This window comes from Lynx rufus, unplaced genomic scaffold, assembly GCF_022079265.1.
Source record: "Lynx rufus isolate CCGP_SWC_20201006 ecotype Redwood Valley unplaced genomic scaffold, mLynRuf1.p SCAF_7, whole genome shotgun sequence".
NCBI classification, from domain to species: domain Eukaryota; kingdom Metazoa; phylum Chordata; class Mammalia; order Carnivora; family Felidae; genus Lynx; species Lynx rufus.
In genome coordinates, this window is record NW_025814889.1 from 6,443,584 (window position 1) to 6,461,280 (window position 17,697).

The 17,697-nt window shown below is 48.7% G+C and overlaps 1 protein-coding gene across 5 annotated transcripts in view; it reads right to left on the reverse strand.

The window, feature by feature from the left end:
- The window catches only part of SFMBT2 (Scm like with four mbt domains 2), a 227,553-nt gene that overhangs the window by 82,887 nt on the left and 126,969 nt on the right, over nucleotides 1-17,697 (reverse strand). For all 5 annotated transcript variants that reach the window (XM_047064867.1, XM_047064866.1, XM_047064869.1 and 2 more), the window contains one exon: nucleotides 1,232-1,333. In XM_047064867.1, coding sequence (XP_046920823.1) covers nucleotides 1,232-1,333 — 102 coding nt within the window. The remainder of the gene's footprint in view (nucleotides 1-1,231; nucleotides 1,334-17,697) is intronic.

The window sequence follows — 17,697 nt, forward strand, 5'->3', positions numbered from 1 at the left end:
GGAAATTCTGGCCAGCGTGCAGCAAGGTAACACTTATCAGTTTTGGGAAAATGTGCAATTACCAGAATGCACGAGGAAAACCCCCAAAGGTCAACTTAAATAAAAAAGCCTTTTAACGGATGGTGTTATGACCGAGAACATAAATCGCAACCCTAGAAACCACCGTGGAAAGCATCACTCTGTATTTTTTTTTCTCACGGGCCAGTTGTTCTCCAAATAAATCAGCAGTGATGTAAAAGTAATTTACGTTCTGAAGAAAACCCATGTAGAAGAAAAGAAACACCGCGATCACAACCGTCTTCCATAATGTGACGTACATCTTATCAAATCGTGAATTAAAAAAAGACCACGCCGAATGACTCTGAAACGCCCACCCCTGTATTAACAAATCCAGGCTTCCTTAGTTTAAGAAATGAAAATGGAATTGACTTTTGAACCGTTAATTAAGTTCCCTCACAAAAGGCCATTAACTAAAACATACACTGGGCAAGAAGGTGGCTTTGGTCTCTCCCGCCATCTGTAAGAGGACACTCAAGGTAGAAACACGTGCCTCAGGTGTGACTTCCACAGGTGACTTCCTCGACGGGGAAGGGACATTACAATCTGAAAAGCCCCTCGGGCCGTAATGACAGTGACTTTACATTAAAAGGCAATTTCGTCTTAAATTCGCGAATCGGAGAAGCAGGCTCCTCCCTTCGTGGATGAAAGCCAGTGACAAAACGCAAGCGGACGGGGTGGGGGGACACACCGGAGATGGGAATCGGCTTTCCGCCTTTTTCTCGGGTGTTCGAACTATAAACACATCACTCTAACGCCTGCCAGCGGGAGAGGACCAGGCTGCCATTGCAACGCTGACGATGCGTGACTCACGAGCATGTTGTGTCAAAGATAACGGGAACCAACAGGGACACTGAGGTGGCCACGGCCAACAGCGCAAGGTGGATCAGAGTCGCGGCAGAGGTCGCTGCTGCAGACCCAGCGGGCGTCTGGACCTTCTTCCCGGCCACTCGGGGACACCAGCGTCTACATTCTGCGCTCCCCGAATCTCTGCTGCAACGGGAGGCAGGTGACTGGCCTCGTTCTCTACGACCAGTGACAGCGGGGCTGGCGAGAAGGTGCCCTCCGCCGGGCGCAGGGGTGCCGCGGCACGCCCCTGCAACCGCGTATTTCATCCGGTCGGCTGTGAACAGCAACACGGGGGCTGAGGTGGAAAGCAAAGCGGGAGGCTCACCTTGGTCACTGATGCGGGACAGATATGGGAGGGCTCGCTCAAATTCACTGTTTCTAGCTTCATCCCGACCGTGAAGAAATGGCTTCTCAGATCTGCGTGATCCTGCAGGGGAAGCGACAGAAAGGCTGAAAAAGCGGCCGTGTTGTGCATGAACTCGGGCACTGTCTGGACGCCCTCCTTAGACATTTTATTGGGCAACTAAAATCGGATTGAAACAATTAACCCTCCCCCGTTGCAAATTTCTCATTATTGCAAGATACTGCGGATTTAATTATTTTCTGTGGGCTAAATTGCTTTTCCGAGGGAAGGAAACAAGCCTTTGTGGCCATGCTTGAATTTACACTAAGCCAAAAAAAAAAAAAGGAAAAGAAAAAGGAAAAGAAAAAAATCACACGGCACTGCTTTGATCTTCCCAGGCGCTAGAACGGAAGCTCGGCCGAGTAATGGGGGCCATCAGTCATCTGAAACACACAGCAGGCACATCTTCAGCAAACGTGGCCTCGTGCTTCTGGAGGTAACTCCCCAGGGCTTCAGGGAGACCCTGTGGGTGACACGGCCTGTCCCCGCGTCCTGTGCCTGAGAGCTCACAGCTTATCAGTTCCTGGTGGTCAGCCGCCCATCTGGGGAATGTGTGCCTGTAGAGGTCCGAACAGCTCTGCCCGCGATCGGAACCCGACTCCGGCTCCATCAGGATGAGCCACAGCCCCTGTTTAATAGGCGGCTGGCAGTTTTAAAACCCGCTCACGGCAACCTTCTGTGTGCGAGACGGAGCTCCCCTGCCTTCTCGAGCAAAGAAATTTCAGTGCCCGCTTTCCCTCCACGGCAACAGAGGAGGCTGGCTGGACTTGGGATGCCAGGATTTATCTGGCCGAGACGCAGGTCACCTCCTAACTCACAGTCCGTGCAAATGGTAGCAGATAAAGAAACGTATCCGCAGCCCGTCCCTGGGGGAAATAATAGCTACAAATAAATCCTACCATTTCTAAATTCATCAACTGGGTGAGAAGCACCAAACCTATCTAGGGATCTACTACTTGCTTCTATCTGAAGACCTTCAGGGGGTTTTTAGTTAATTCAGAGGTGCCATTCCTCGTGCAGCCCCGAGGATCGGGCAGAGCCCCGCGGGGCTGGGGCTGCTCCCCCTGCAAAAGCCGGTCAGTGCCGTCGGTGGAGGGCACGAGACCAGAGAACCGCTTACAAACCCCCGCCAAGCCACTGCTCTACCAACGAAGGTGCAGGCTTTGAACACCCAGAGACCACAAGGACCCCGTCTCCTGTCGTCACCGCAGTCTGCAAAGGTATCCGTACCCGGTGGGGGCTCAAGAAATGCTAGGTCTGGAGGAAGCAAGCAGTGTCACATCTGGCGGCGGCAGGGGTGAGGGGTTGGTCCACAGGCAGGGATGTGTCCAAAGTGCAACGGCGTAGGACAAAAACTCAGTGCATGAACTAGCCCGTCCCCAGCCTTTATCAATTCCTCCAGAACTCAACGATCACGCTGTGCAGAGATTAGATGCATATAAGGAAAAACACAAGGAAACACCCCTCACGTGCAGGAGGTGATTTTTATGTTTTTATGTTGAAAATATGGCGTTTATTTTTAATGGTGGCTGGGAAACTGGCTCAGGGGGGAAAAAACCTCAAAAGACACCGTATAGAGTTAATGCATATTAACACATAATAATGCAGATCGACCACAGTGCCAGGGCAGAGCCAGAAAGCACGGGGGATGACAGAAAAGCAGTAACCCTGAACCACAAAGGACGCGCTGACACCTGAATTACAAGATTAAAAGTTAACATTCCTGTCGGACATCCGTATCACCCCCACCCCCAGCATCTCACTACCAGTAGGAACGCACACACATTAGTGAACTGTGCAGATAAACACTTTTCCCCTTTTAAGTTCAAAAACCCTTTCCCCTTTTGAAAAAAAGGAATTATTCCAAAACCGTAATATAACACAACTTTACCTGAATATAGTCAACAAGTTGAAGCAGTCATTCTTACACGGCTTGACGATACAGAACTTTCCTCAGGAACTAATGACACATTGGTACCTTGAACAATGCGGGGGGACAGGGGAGACAACGTCCTGAACAGTTGAGAACGGGCGCGTAACTTCTGACTCCCCACCAAAACTTAACTAAGAGCCTCACGTTGACCAGGAGAACCCTTACCAATCCCATAAACAATCGATGAGCACATATTTTGTACGTTGTGTGCATGACATATGGTATTCTCGCAACAGAGTAAGCTAGAGAAAAGAAAATGTTAGGAAGAAAATCTTAAGAGAAAATACATTTACGGCACTCTCCTGTATCTATCGGAAAAAAAAAAAATCTGCGTGTAGATGGAGTTCAGGTCAATGCTGTTCAAGGGTCGACTGTTTAATAAATGGCCCAGACGAATATAGTATTTTCACAGACGTTCTGCTTCTCTCTGCTATCAGATGTCCCTCCCTGTTGCACCGTTCCCTCTCATTACTAGAGATGTGACTCACCAATAATAGAACATTTATAACTTGTGGCAGCCTCCACCACCAGATCTGCTCTCTTTGCAATTTCCCTCTATCACCTGTTTTCGCTTCCCCTCTGTTTCTGCTGCGAGGTTCCTGAAGACATTCTGGGCTTCTGGTCTACCTGCCATCTTCAGCCTTTCTTGACTTCAGCTGTGTGCCCACGCTTTGCCCCATATACTTCTGTCCCTACCTCTGCTCTGAGTAGAGGCAGCTTTCTCAGGCAGGGTCAACACGGGACTGCCAGAACCCTTCTACATCCCAGGCTCTCCGTTTGACCTTGACCATGGACTTGAAGTCTTTAGCCAAGTTTACACTCACCCTATATCTACCGGGAGGTCTCTCCATCACAACTCCCGATGCTGAAAAGTCTATGGGACCAGTCACCCTACACTGCTAGATGTCCCTTAACAGGTGCCTTATGTTACACCCAGTTGTCGGGTGGGACCAGGCAATGGCCGCTTTTCCTTAGAAATAAAGCATCAAGGCTTAGGGCAAGAATTTGCTCCTCAGATAACCTTCTCCTTTGGCACCTGCGGCTGGTGTTATAAATGTTCGTCGTTCATGATTTCTGTGTCTACCTCATCCAACCGTATCTCCAGGTAAAGAGGGGATCATTTTGTGCAGATATCACACACTCTGTTCCCTCTTTCCTGGAGTGGCCAAGCGCTGGTCAACCACCGAGTGGTGTCATCCGTAAAAAATACCATTCACATCACAATCACACATGGCCAAACGGGGGACAAAAATAAAATGTTAATGACATTAGTATTTTTTAAAATAATCAAAATGGCGTTCTGTCTCAATGATATGAAAATATTTCTTTAAATGTTTATCTGTTTTTGGGAAAGAGAGAGTGAGCAGGGGAGGGGCAGAAAAAAAAAAAGAGGGGGACAGAGTATCCAAAACCCAATGTGGGGCTGGAACTCACAAACTCTAAGTGAGACCATGACCTGAGCTGAAGTCGGATGCTCAACTGACTGAGCCATACAGGCACCCTGCCATTAAAATATTTTTAAACAATTTAAAAATGATGCTTAGTGAGCAAAGGTTTACAAAGAAGTCTTTCATGGTCATCTAGGGCTTGGATTTCCTACATCGTAAACTATTTTGACTAGCTTTCAATTACATGCAAGCACACAAAATTCTTACTTGGGAAATGCATCTGTTTTTGTCCCAAACTATGTGAAAATCCTTCAACCCTCTCATTTAATATACTGGAAAAGGAACCCAGATATTGTGATGGGTACCTGTATTCGAACACAGATGTTTATATTCTGGTCTCGAATATCCACATCTATCCAGAAGAGCCTCTTAAACTTGAAGTCTAAATTTCAGAAACAAGCCCAGAAATTATACAACACATTTCTGTAGCCACAGCCCTACCCTTCACTTTCTTAAAGTCACTTTTAATCAGTAGCTAATCAGTATTAAAAAAACAAAAACAAAAACAAAAAAAGAGGGATGCCTGGGTGGCTCAGTTGGTTAAGCCTCCGACTTCGGCTCAGGTCATGATCTCACAGTTTGTGAATTCGAGGCCCACATCAGGCTCTGTGCTGACAGCTCAGGGCCCAGAGCCTGCTTTGGATTCTGTGTCTTCCTCTCTCTCTGCCCCTCCCCTGCTCACACTCTGTCTCTCTCTCTCTCTCTCAAAACTGAATAAATGTTAAAAAAAATTTTTTAAAGGAAGGACAAATCTTCCAATGTATACAATCCCACCCATTTCGAAGGTGAGTCAACACAACAAAGTCTTTTACATCCAGAAGCAAAGACACATAAGGATTATGAGTTTGATTAGGACCATATATACACCGCTCTAATGTTTATGTTCTTCATGAACCGTGATGTCATAAACTTTATACTACAAGAGGCAGAACAGTGTCTTCTCAAAGACTGAAACCTCCCGCGGGCCCCTGGAGACCTTGAAACGAACATGACACGAGGCCATGTGTTACGTGCAATACTTCCCCGTCAATGCATAACTCTCTCATTTATGTTCTGCGGTTCACCCAATTAGGACCCCAACAAGCATTTATTGAATTAGGCTGAGGAATGTCCAAAACTAGATGACTTTTTGATATTCATTCCAATTTCAAAGTGTAGCATTCGCTCAATAAGCGTGCATTAGACAATGCCAAAGTACCACACATGCAGAGATGCAGAGCGCACACACACACACACACACACACATATTATCAGAGGGAGAAGGAAAAAGACAAAGAACAGCTATGGAATATCCAGGCTTAGAAGAAGTTCCAGAATAAACATTTTTTCCTGCAGCATATAAAAATCACTACTGCTATGATGATGGCAATCTGAGGGTTTCCAGGAGTGAATCTTAATTTGGAATATGAATATGACTCAGGAGAGTAAAGAAAAAATTATGGGAAAGTGGCTTGGTAAATTTAGCTCAGGAGGCTGGGCCTTAAAATCCCAGATTGAGGCATGTCAGTTTGATCCAAAAAGGCAAAAGAGTCATTGATACTCCTAAAAAATACTGAGTTATTTTTAAGATAATTAAAGAATTCAACGGCAGTAAATTTCCAAAATAAGACAACACAGACCTTCCGAGCTCTGTGTGTATGTGCGTATATAGATACATTCATATTGGTATATGAGGAAAGGTACTGATACTCTCATTGAAAACCAAATTTAATCGCCCCCAGACCATTTACTTGAGGCTGCTAATGCAGTCAGCGTACATGCATTCATTTTCGCAAACACAAGCTAATCATTCTCGGTGTTAAAAAGAGGGAGAGCTCCTGGCCCCTGAAGATGATTCACAAAACCGATTATCTACCGAGAGATAATGGAAAATTCACTGTGGTTTGAGAGATGCATTCTGGCCTCTGCAAAGCTCTAGAGAATCATTCACACCTCACAATTATTGGATCAAGAATGATGTTATTCCTGAAATCAGGAGGGATTACTAAATGCTCAGTACATTCACAAATATGCCTGTCACAGTCAAGAAATACTGTTTATTTAAATGTACTGGAGTCCGCTGAAATTGCTTACAGAAAAACTTTTCATTCGAAGAAATGCTGGTAATGTCACTCCCATTTACACTCATCGCTACACATTTTATTCTCGCCCTAAAGTAGTTTTCTATTGATCAGAGATAAAATGCCATTCATTTCATTGGAGGACTGTCTTACCAGCCTACCTTAACAATCGCTCTTCAGGGAACCTTATTTTCAGCCGCACGACAATGTAACAGAGATTATATATACATCAACTCCTGTTCCCCATCAGTTTCCTTGTCTCTAGAACCCAAGAGCTTCATGCTTTCCTACTAAAGATGCAAGGACTCTACACCGAAAATCATGGTTTGGCACATAATATCAATCAGGGAAACAGGAACAAGGCAATATATTGTAAATGCCCCTAAGCACCTCCTCGTATTATCATTTCCCCCCTCACAAGAGATGATGGGATAGTAGCCATCTTACAGGGAGGAAATTAAGACACAGAGAGGTTAGTTACGTCAGCAAGGGCACAGAGCTAACAAGAGAAGCCACATTCAAATTCAAATGGTCTGACTACATCCACGATTAGCTTCAGGTGATACAACGGATTGGGAAGCAAAGGCCAAACAGGATCTTTTATTTTCTTTATTGTTAATTAAGTAAACAAATAAAAAAAATCCGTTAGAGCCTAGAGGCTCCTAAAATTTTATCTCAAAGACAGATATTGCCAGGTTTTATTTCTGTTCTTGATTTTTTTTTTAATCTTTATTTTTGAGAGAGGCGGAGCACAAGCAGGGGAGGGGCAGAGAGAGAGGGAAACACAAAACCCCAAGCGGTCTGAGCTGTCAGCACAGAGCCCGATGTGGGGTTCGAAGAACCTTGAGATCATGACCTGAGCTGAAGTCGGACGCTTAACCACCCAGGCGCCCCTTTTTTTGGTTTTAAAGTTTATTTATGTATTTTGAGAAAGGGGCAGAGAGAGAGGGAGAAAGAAAATCCCAAACAGGCTTTGCGCTGTCAGCGCACAGTCCGATGTGGGGCTCGATCCCACAAACTGCGAGATCATGACCTAAGCCGAAATCAACAGTCTGACGCTTAAACCGCTTAACCCGCTGAGCCATCCAGGAGCCCCAGACATCTTGCCAGGTTAAAAGGTAACAGCTCTTAATACTGATCATTTCCTTAACCTCCCAATTTTCACTGTTAATTCATCACACTCTTTCAGCGGCTTATGAAAAACGTGTGTCAGAGGCTTCGGACACTAAAAATTGCCCTCGAAATGTTTATATACACTCAGCCTTCATCCAAAATTAGCAAATGATTTTTACTAACTGCTTTCGTGTGTGCTTTAAGCAATGAGGATTGAAGAAGCGTGTGCTGCAAAATGCCTGTGGTGCTTTCCAAGGAAGCCATCCTTCGTCGATGCCTCTTTTATCGCGACATTATCAACGCTAACCCAGACAGGTTGGTCTGATAAACTTGGTTAACCCGGCAAACGTTCCTGGCTGATGAATCTCAATCAGTCAGTAGTATTTTAAATACTACGTGTTACGCGTGAATCTATACAGAATGAAGAGACAGCGGATGAGGTGGTTCCTGACAAAGTGTAACGCTGGGGGTGGGGGGGCGCCTCGGTGACTCGGTCGGTTAAGCGTCTGACTTCGGCTCAGGTCATGATCTCACAGTCTGTGAGTTCGAGCCCCATGTCGGGCTCTGGGCTGACAGCTCGGAGCCTGGAGCCTGTTTCGGATTCTGTGTCTTCCTCTCTCTCTGCCCCTCCCCCGTTCACGCTCTGTCTCTCTCTGTCTCAAAAATAAATAAACGTTAAAAAAAAATTTTTTTTTTTTTAAAAAAGGTGTAACGCTGGGGAAAAAAGAGTGGACAAACCACCAGTGCATTTGGTTGTTTGGATTTATGGTTCGGGCTTATGTCTCATGTTTTTCACCCGACACACTGAGGTCAGAGCATCCCGACCTCGAGCCAGCTCAGAGCCTTCCCCGAGGGGCGGCAGGTCCACGCCGGCCAGCCACCTCTTCCGACGTCAGCCTCTGACACAGTCCCTGCCTGGGAACGATCGCTACGCCTGGAGAAAGGCACGACCTGCTCCCGAAGAATCAAACACAGCTAGTTAAGAAACACCACCGCACGGAGCGGTCTTAGTATTGGCCATCCGTGAGTAAGCACCAGCCCAAACTTCTCTGGCATAGTGATAAAGCTTCAGGGCGAACCCCGGCGCTCTTTATAAAACAGACAAACGATTCTAAGTATTGATCTACGCAAGGAGACGGAGCATACGGGAAGCAGGAGACAGAGGAAAGAGAAGACGCGAAAGACGGAAACTGCCACCCTTTCAGGTCCCACTCGTGGGTCACATTCCTGCTTGAACCTGACTCCTCTCTCTGCAGTTATGTCAGGGGCCTGAAGAGCTGCAGGTTATGTGGGGACCACCGACTCCCTAAAATAGCCGATGCTTCCCCCCCCCACCCCCACTTCGTTAGATAAATACACCACCCGCGAGACAACAATACGAAGAATGCGGCAGCGGGGAGAGCGAGTTCAAACTAATTAACACAATGCAATTAAAATGCACTTGGTGAGGATCTCCACGCAAGAAAAGCGGTAAACTGCTCCCCGTGCGGAAACCAAACTCCTAACCCAAGTCCCGCGGTCAAACGCCACGGGAAATTTTCTAGTGGCGGCAACGTGGGCCTCAATCGTTAATTCTAGGGTGCTTCCTTTTTCGCTTACGTTGGATAGGACATAAAATGGACAAAAAGCAGCCCTGCAGTATGGCCCTGCCACATTTTTTTGAGCATCCACATCTCTTAGTGTATATCGTACCTACACAAAAAATACCGCACGGCGTCATTTTCCCGGTGCCGACATGCCAGCATTTGGGGTCCTCGGGGAACTCAAACATTGCATATGCCCGTTTTCAAAGGCCTGGGTTAATTTACATAATTTCTAAAAATAGGCTTCAGTGAAGTCAAAGGAAGGTTTTAATTAGTATTACATTCAAATTGATATATAATGAACTACGCTTTAATTCCTTTCCTCGTATCAGCATGATACGCCATGCCGGAAGAAAAAAAAAAAGATCCAGTCCAATTTATCATACTGTTCCCCCTTTTTGTTTTACCGGTGATCCGGTGCTCGTGTGTTCATTAGGAAATTACTCTCATTATATTAGTTTCATCTAAAAATGGACAGGAGAATGCCAACATTTATTAAATCAATAGCATTATTACATTTTAATTCCACTGCACTGAATTAAATTTGGCCAATGAAATATTTATGACAAAAATGTAATAAAAAATCTGGGTGCGGAACACTAATAAGCATTTCCATTCTTTACTTACAGCTGTAAGCAGCAGCTTTATCTACTATCCATGCAGTAAATCAAGCTGAAAAATAGTAGTGATGAAACGCAGTATTATATACTTCAACCTGAACCACAGGATTTACACCACGTAACTAGGGCAGACCTGGTTTCTCACGAAGTCCAAAAACTGGCACACTAGGTTGTTTAAAATAAACAAACAAGCAAGCAAACAAAAAAACCAGAACATTAAGGATGCCTTTCACTGGGGCGCCTGGGTGGCTCAGTCGGTTAAGCGGCCGACTCCGGCTCAGGTCACGATCTCACGGTTCATGAGTTCGAGCCCCGCGTCGGGCTCTGTGCTGACAGCTCAGAGCCTGGACCCTGCTTCGGATTCTGTGTCTCCCTCTCTTCCTGCCCCTCCCCTGCTCATGCTGTCTCTCTCCGTCTCTCAAAAAAATAATAAATGTAAAAAAAAAAAAAAATGCCTTTCACTGATTAACATTTAGCACCAGAAGAGCATCTGCAAGAAATTCAACCTCACGTAACAGCAAACCGTGGCTGATTCTGGGTGAAGGTCACCAGTGACGACAGCGTCTCTTCTCACACAGAGTTCATTCTCTCCTGGTAAGCAGGGGCGTCTCTTCCCGTTTCCACAGCAACGCCCGGGACAACCTTAGTGCCCTGGACGGAGGAAGAGTGTGATGGCCACTCTGGGCGGGGGTCCAAGCTTGGCACCCCACTGACGGAATGCGGCTGACAAAAACACTGTGGGAAGCCCCCACATGCAACCAAACCGTTGTCATGGAAATACGACCGTGGCCCTCGATGGTCCCCACTTGGGTAGGCACCACCCTTCAGAGAGAGGAAGGACAGCCAGTCACAAGCAGAACTTTCCCTCAAGGAGGGCTGACTTTGTGTCCCGACTCTTCTAGACCCGGAGAGCAGCTCCTGGAACACGGGGAGGGGGGAGGACCCCCAAATTTTTAAAAATTTTTTTTTACGTCTATTTATTTTTGAGACAGAGAGAGACAGAGCATGAACGGGGGAGGGGCAGAGAGAGAGGGAGACACAGAATCGGAAGCAGGCTCCAGGCTCTGAGCCATCAGCCCAGAGCCCGACGCGGGGCTCAAACTCACAGATCGCAAGATCGTGACCTGAGCTGAAGTCGGACGCTTAACCGACGGAGCCACCCAGGCGCCCCGACCCCCAAATTTTTACGTGCTCGTTTGCCAGGCAGCCTGGCACGGGCCTCGTAACAGTTAAAGTCTCAAGTACCCTCCTCAAATCCCGACTGTTCTCGACTTCTGCTGGTCAACCTGTTTCCCAAAAGTATCTGTTCTCTAGGCTAGGGCTTCTCCACCTCAGCACTGTTGCCATTCGGGGACCAGACAGTTCTTTATTGGGGGTGCCGTCCTGTGCACCACAGGCTGTTCACCTTCATCTCTGACCTCTACCCTCTGGACACTGGCAGCGCCCTCCCAGATGTGACCATCAAGATGCCTCCGGACCCTGCCAAGTGCCCCCTGGCGGGCGAATTCTCCCCGGTCGAGAACCACCAGTTCAGACACAGTCGCGAGAGAAGCCGGGTATGGGGGAGGGGACACCTGCATGTGTGGGCTCCTCCCTCTTCACCTTCCATGAGCCCCCCCAAAGCCCCTTGGTTCTCTCTGCCTCTGTCTCCAACATTAAGCCATCCCGGGAGCTTTTCAGTCTCTCGGTCTGATGAGCCATACAGACCATCCCTCTTGGTTCGGATTCACTCGATGCTGGAAATCCCAACGTGGCATCTATACCAGTCTACACGGCAAATCCAGCATCATTACTTACCCTCCCAAGGCCACCACTCTTAACCTGCTTCCCTTCCTCCACGGCAACACCGGGTTTGTTACTTTTAAGGAGCACGCTATCATCTCACACCCACAGACAAGCGGACCAAGTCACCCAGCGGGTGCTGTTCCCTGAGGAAAGCTTTACCCACTCGGCTGCCTTCACATGCAAAGACCAGGAAGCCCTACTTAAGATGAAATGAACCGTAAGGAAACCCATCCTGTCCCTAGTTAGGGAGCTCCCGGGGATCGGCCACTCGGCCTGGGTTAAGGGAGCAGCAACACCCTCCTACGAGGCCCAGGTTCCTTCCATCCCTCTCAACACTGTGTGAGTCCCAGGACCCTCGGCCAGAGGGGATAAAGTGCAGGGGAAGAAGAGACAGCCACCTCCTCCCCACGTCTCTTCTAGAAACCACGCGGCTGGCTTCCCCGTGGATTGTTGACCCAAACCGGCCATGTGCCTCCTCCCAAGCCAATCACTGTCAAGAAAAATGGGGCCACTCCTCCTGGTCCACACCAGCGGTGGTTCTTCCACACGGGGAGCACCGCCACACTCTGGAGTACCAGCATCTGAAAGACGTGGGGGCACTTGCTAATCGTGACAATAAAGAATCATCCTGCCCCAAGAGCCTCCGTCCAAGGTGACGAGTCACTCGACGCATTCCAGTTCACCTAGGATACTTGACAGGCAATCCTCAATGCCCTCGGGATTTATCTTCTCGTTCTCTGCTGCAATAATACTCACTGGGCTCAGCCTGTAAATACCCTTGTTGACTTCTTAAAGACTGTCCGAAAGCAAAAGGAAAAAATATCTTGGCCCCAGGATTCAGACAGGTCTGTGTTTGCGTCCTGGAGGCACCACGGGGTCCCGGCCCAGGGTAGGACGAGAGATCAGCGTGTCTGAGCCTGGAGTCTCCCCGAGTGCACGGACCAAAGGTGCCCGCCAGCGAGCTGCGAAGACACTGAGTGGGCACGTGGAGAGTGGCCGGTATCGTCCCTCCCACCCTGCGGGGCTCCGTAACCAGAAGCCACCATCAACACGGCAGCCAGCTGTCACGGGAGAATGACAGCGCAGTTCCTGTCAAGTATCCACAGTCTCACTTGCGCTTTTGACCCTGTGCTGTCCGTACCCCACCCTGCCGGGTCTGAAAGGAGTACCGTGTATTCCAGAGATGCTCCAGAGGTGTGCGCGTCCCCGCCCAAGACCGAGGGTTTGTAACGCTTGGGCCTTCCTCGTTCAGCAGCCCCCCGCCCCCCACCGATGGCCCTGCGGCCGGCTCAGAAACAACGGAGGCCCAGGGAACGGACCCATCTGTACAAAATCACAACCGGAATGACTAAATTTTCTGAACTCCTTGCAGACTGGAGTTGAGTATGCATGAATTTTCCTTTAGGAACACGGAGATGCTAGGGGCAAGAATCAGTCCTGCTGGGACCCAGAAATCGCACCAGCAACAACACCGGGACATGCTGATAGACGTTAAGAAGCTTTAAGTCAGGCTTCTACTCTTCCAAACTTATTCGTTCCTTTTTTAAAAAAAAATTTTTTTTTAAGGTTTATTTTATTTCTGAGAGAGAGACAGAGTGTGAGCAGGGGAGAGCCAGAGAGAGAGGCAGACACAGCATCCGAAGCAGGCTCCAGGCTCTGAGCTGTCAGCACAGAGCCCAACGCGGGGCTTGGACCCGCGCACCGTGAGATCATGACCTTGAGTTGAAGTCGGATGCTTACCCGACCGAGCCACCCAGGCACCCCATTCGTTCCTGTTTTTAAATGTGAAACACAACATGGCCTATTCTGGAAAAGTGAATCTGATTTGTTTATCCTACTGGTTCTAAGTGGGGCTGGAGACAACACTGGAGGCAGATTTTCATCTCACCCTTGACTTTGTGCCATCCAGACAAGGAAACTCGGAGTCAGACGGCTGTCCCAGGAAATAAAAGGAAGCCGAAAGATCCCCACACTTTTATTTACACCCACAATACACACGAACCCCTCAGGGCAGGTGTTCAACTTATTGAAAGTTGGGGCTCCGAAGCATGGTGTGCTGGGGCCCTCCTGTTCCAGGGACTGTAAACCCCTGACTGCAAGGACGCCTCCTCCTATCCGACTCCCTTTCTTGAGACACTGCGATTCATACGTGCTGTTCGCAAAAGGCACGTGGAGATGAAAAGTTCAACCTAACCTACAAAGGATCTCTGTGTATATTTAGAGGGGAAAAAAAACAATCCATACGATCTGATTGTGGCTGATTACCAAATCGTCTGCAGAACCAAAACGCAGAAACCACTTCTCACTGATTCTTAACGGGGAGTGGCACGGAAAATCTGAAGAAATGAAACTACGACATGACAGTCGCTTTGAAATGCTTCTGTTTTAGAGATGCGTGCGCCACCCCCGCCCCGTATCCCGCCACCAATTCCCAGAGTCGGTGCTAATATTACCCTGCCCTGCCCGAAAGTGCCGTTAAGCGGCGCGAGCGCGCATCATCGGCGGCGAACAGAAGCCATTTGGGAATGACAACTCACGGAGCAGAGAACGGAAAGTTGACTCGGTTCTTAAGTTCTTCTTGTTTCGAATTAAAAGCGAGCCACTATCTAGCAGACTGCAGGCAGCAGCTCTGGGGCCCTGGTGACGGAGCAACCGTTAGAGCGAACTCTGTCCCGGCCTTGCGATTTTTCCGGTTACAATATTGTTTGACCCAAGTTGCCTTCCTTAGGGCATCTCTCCCAAGACTTTCTCTGACGCTCAGTGGAGCGAGATGGCCCCCATCATCCTCTTCCCGTTGTGTAAGTCTTGGGCTGCGGTTCACGAGCCTGGGGCGCAGGAGGAACGACAGAGAGCAGGCCCTCCTTTCTGTTTCTATACGTCAGACAGGACCGCACTTCTCTGCCATCTAGCACCCCAGAGAGGCTCTGCTTCCAGAATCCCTCTAAGTCTTTAAAGAAATGAGAACGGCAAAGGAGGGATACTGCACAAGGCTTGCAGAAGCCTGTGCCTTCACGCCCAGGGGTGCGGCGAGGGAGCCCCAAGGTAGGACAGCCTGGAACAGGGCGCCCAGCGACGCCCTCGAAAGCGGAGTCAACCGCACTGACAGGATCCCAGGGGGCAAGCCATCATCAGTCTGATAACGAAATGACCCTGCGTCTAAGACAGCCAAAGGGACATTTGGGCTTAACTGGATGAGAACACGTTCGGTATCACGACACTCACTCTGCCGTGTGGGACAAGGGACGTCAAGCCAAAGGAATTAGTGCTGGCCCTACACAGGGGGCTTAAAGCAGATTCTGGGAGAATAAAAGTAACCCACCTGAAGGGCAAACTCAGCCATGAGATTTTGGTTTGTTTTATTGTTGGTGGGTTTTTTTGTTTTTTTGTTTTTTTTTTTGGTTATTGCTGCATTTAGCTGCCGAACAAGAGAAAAAGAAATCAGTCACCATAGAAACCACCACATCACAATCCAACCTAACAGAACAGCTCACTTCCTTTCTTACCCTTTCGGCTGTAGCCGATGGAATGAGAAAGAGAAGCTCTTCTCTCTTTGCCACACTTCATCTTCTCTCTCCGGCCTTTAACCTGGGTCTCAGACGCTAAAATACAGAAAGAGATGCCCTCCGATGGGTTAAATCTACAAGCACACCGACGGGTACATAATTCAAAGCCGAGAAGAGCTCAAGAAGTAACAGGCTGTGGGGACTTCAGTGTATTATGAGCACGGCCTGAACCCTCTTTACAGAGAAGAAATACGTGCGTGGAATGTCTACCTGTCGTCGTTAGGGCGCTTGTGCTGAAAAACAATAATAATCCTTAGGGATCTTCTTTTACCAACTAGCTTTCCCTCAGCGGCTCCTTCCCCTTGTTTGTGAAACACCACGCTCTGGAGAGAGTGAGCCTCACTACAGACACAAGGACAGGCATAGCTTGGGACCGGACCCAACAACACCTAGCTTATTGCTTGGCCGTTACGAAAGCCCTTTATCTACAGATTTCAAGAGCACCCTTGAACCCGAATCAGTTGTAAACAGTTTGGGATTCTTCTAACACACACTTATGTCGAAGAAGACCAAAACATGAGTTGTATGAGGGGCACCAAGAGACTGAGTATTTCCTCCAAGTACTAGCCCAAGTATTCTCTTTTGACGCACCGTGAGTCCTGAGGATGTAAAAGCACGGGTCCCATTAACCTCATTAGCCACAGATACGGATCAAGAATTGGCAAGGATGGAATGGGTCGTGGCTAGAGTGTCTGGGTGTGTATATCCCATCGAAAAACACATCTCTCCTCAGCTTCCAATAAAACGGGAATAACCTGCAAACATCGGCTGTCACCAACCAAACGCCTCTCATCTACGCAGCTACTGTGCGTATTCGAGGAACTTGGGTATGACGCTAGAAAAGGGAAGGCAACAGGCTAGAAATCCAGATGCCCAGAAGGCAGAAGCCACTCACTCAGAGCCAGCGACTGCCCGACAGAAGTGTCCTCTCCAGGACATTCCTCAAGCTCCTTGTATGTCCACGGATCGGTTTCGTGAGTCAATGACACATCAGCCACAGCGCCTTACGATGCATTACTGGAAACATCTGGACAGCTAATGAGCGCCCCACACTGAAAAGGAAACTAACCCACACAACACTGGCGAGGCAATATTAAGTTGACTCCGATCATTTTCTTTTTTTTTTTTTTTTTGACATTTATTTATTTTTGAGAGAGAGAGACACAGCGTGAACAGGGGAGGGGCCGAGGAGGCAGAGTGGCAGGGCAGAGGAGACACAGAATCCAAAGCAGGCTCCAGGCTCTGAGCTGTCAGCACAGAACCCGACGCGGGGCTCGGACTCATGAACTGTGAGGTCATGACCCGAGCTGAAGTCGGATGCTTAAGCGACTGAGCCACCCAGGCACCACGACTCTGATCATTTTCAACGAGAAGGCACAGGGACAATGCAACTTCACCAGCAACGGAATTTCACAGAACGTGACTTTTTTTTTTATGCCGAGACGTTTCCTCAATTTCAATCCATCCCTAGTGTCCTTCCCAGGGCCCTCAACTGCCTCCTCTTAGCCTCAAACTGACAGGGTGTTGTTTCAGCTGCTCACGGAAACACCAGCTCAGCTGCCAATCCACCACCGCAACAGAGCCCCCGGTCCCCTCTCTATACGTGGTCACGGTGTCATTTAGAACCGCTCCCAGGAGATTCGCCTCCCTGACCCAACACTTAATGACCTCTCCTGAGTTTTCATTCCTCTGAGTTGATTCCTGTACTGGACTTCTTCACCAATCCGTTCAAGGATTTTTATGGCACGCTTCCAAAGTGCCAGGCGCTGCTCCAGGCCCCGGGAATGGAGCCGCTATCTGCTCTATGGAGTTTATTACGTTCTAGCGAGGGGAAACGGATCAGATGCAGAAAAAGCAAATTAACAGAGACCATGTGTGGGGATCAGTGCTACGATGGGCAAGAGGAGGAGAAGGTTGGTGCTGGAGAGTATGGCTCCTCCTTGTAAGCAAAGACCTGAATAAAGCGAAGGAAGGTGCCATGCAGGCCTCAGTTTGCGGGGGGGGGGGGGGGGGTCACTTTCCAGGGCGCCAGGGCATTACTGCAAAGGCCTGAGCAGGGGTATCTCAGGTTTGGAGGGACAGCAGGTCTCCATGGCGTGGGGAGGGACCGGCGAGGGCCTCAGGCCGCAGATAGGCTCAGAGAGCCCGCAGGGAGCTGGACCATGCAGGAGCCTGGACGGCCCTCCCTCAGCAGGAGATGCCACCTGGGGGGTTACAAGCAACAGAGCGAAGGGATCTGGATCTTGTTTCAAAAGAATCGCTGGGTGGCTCGGTCGGCTGAGC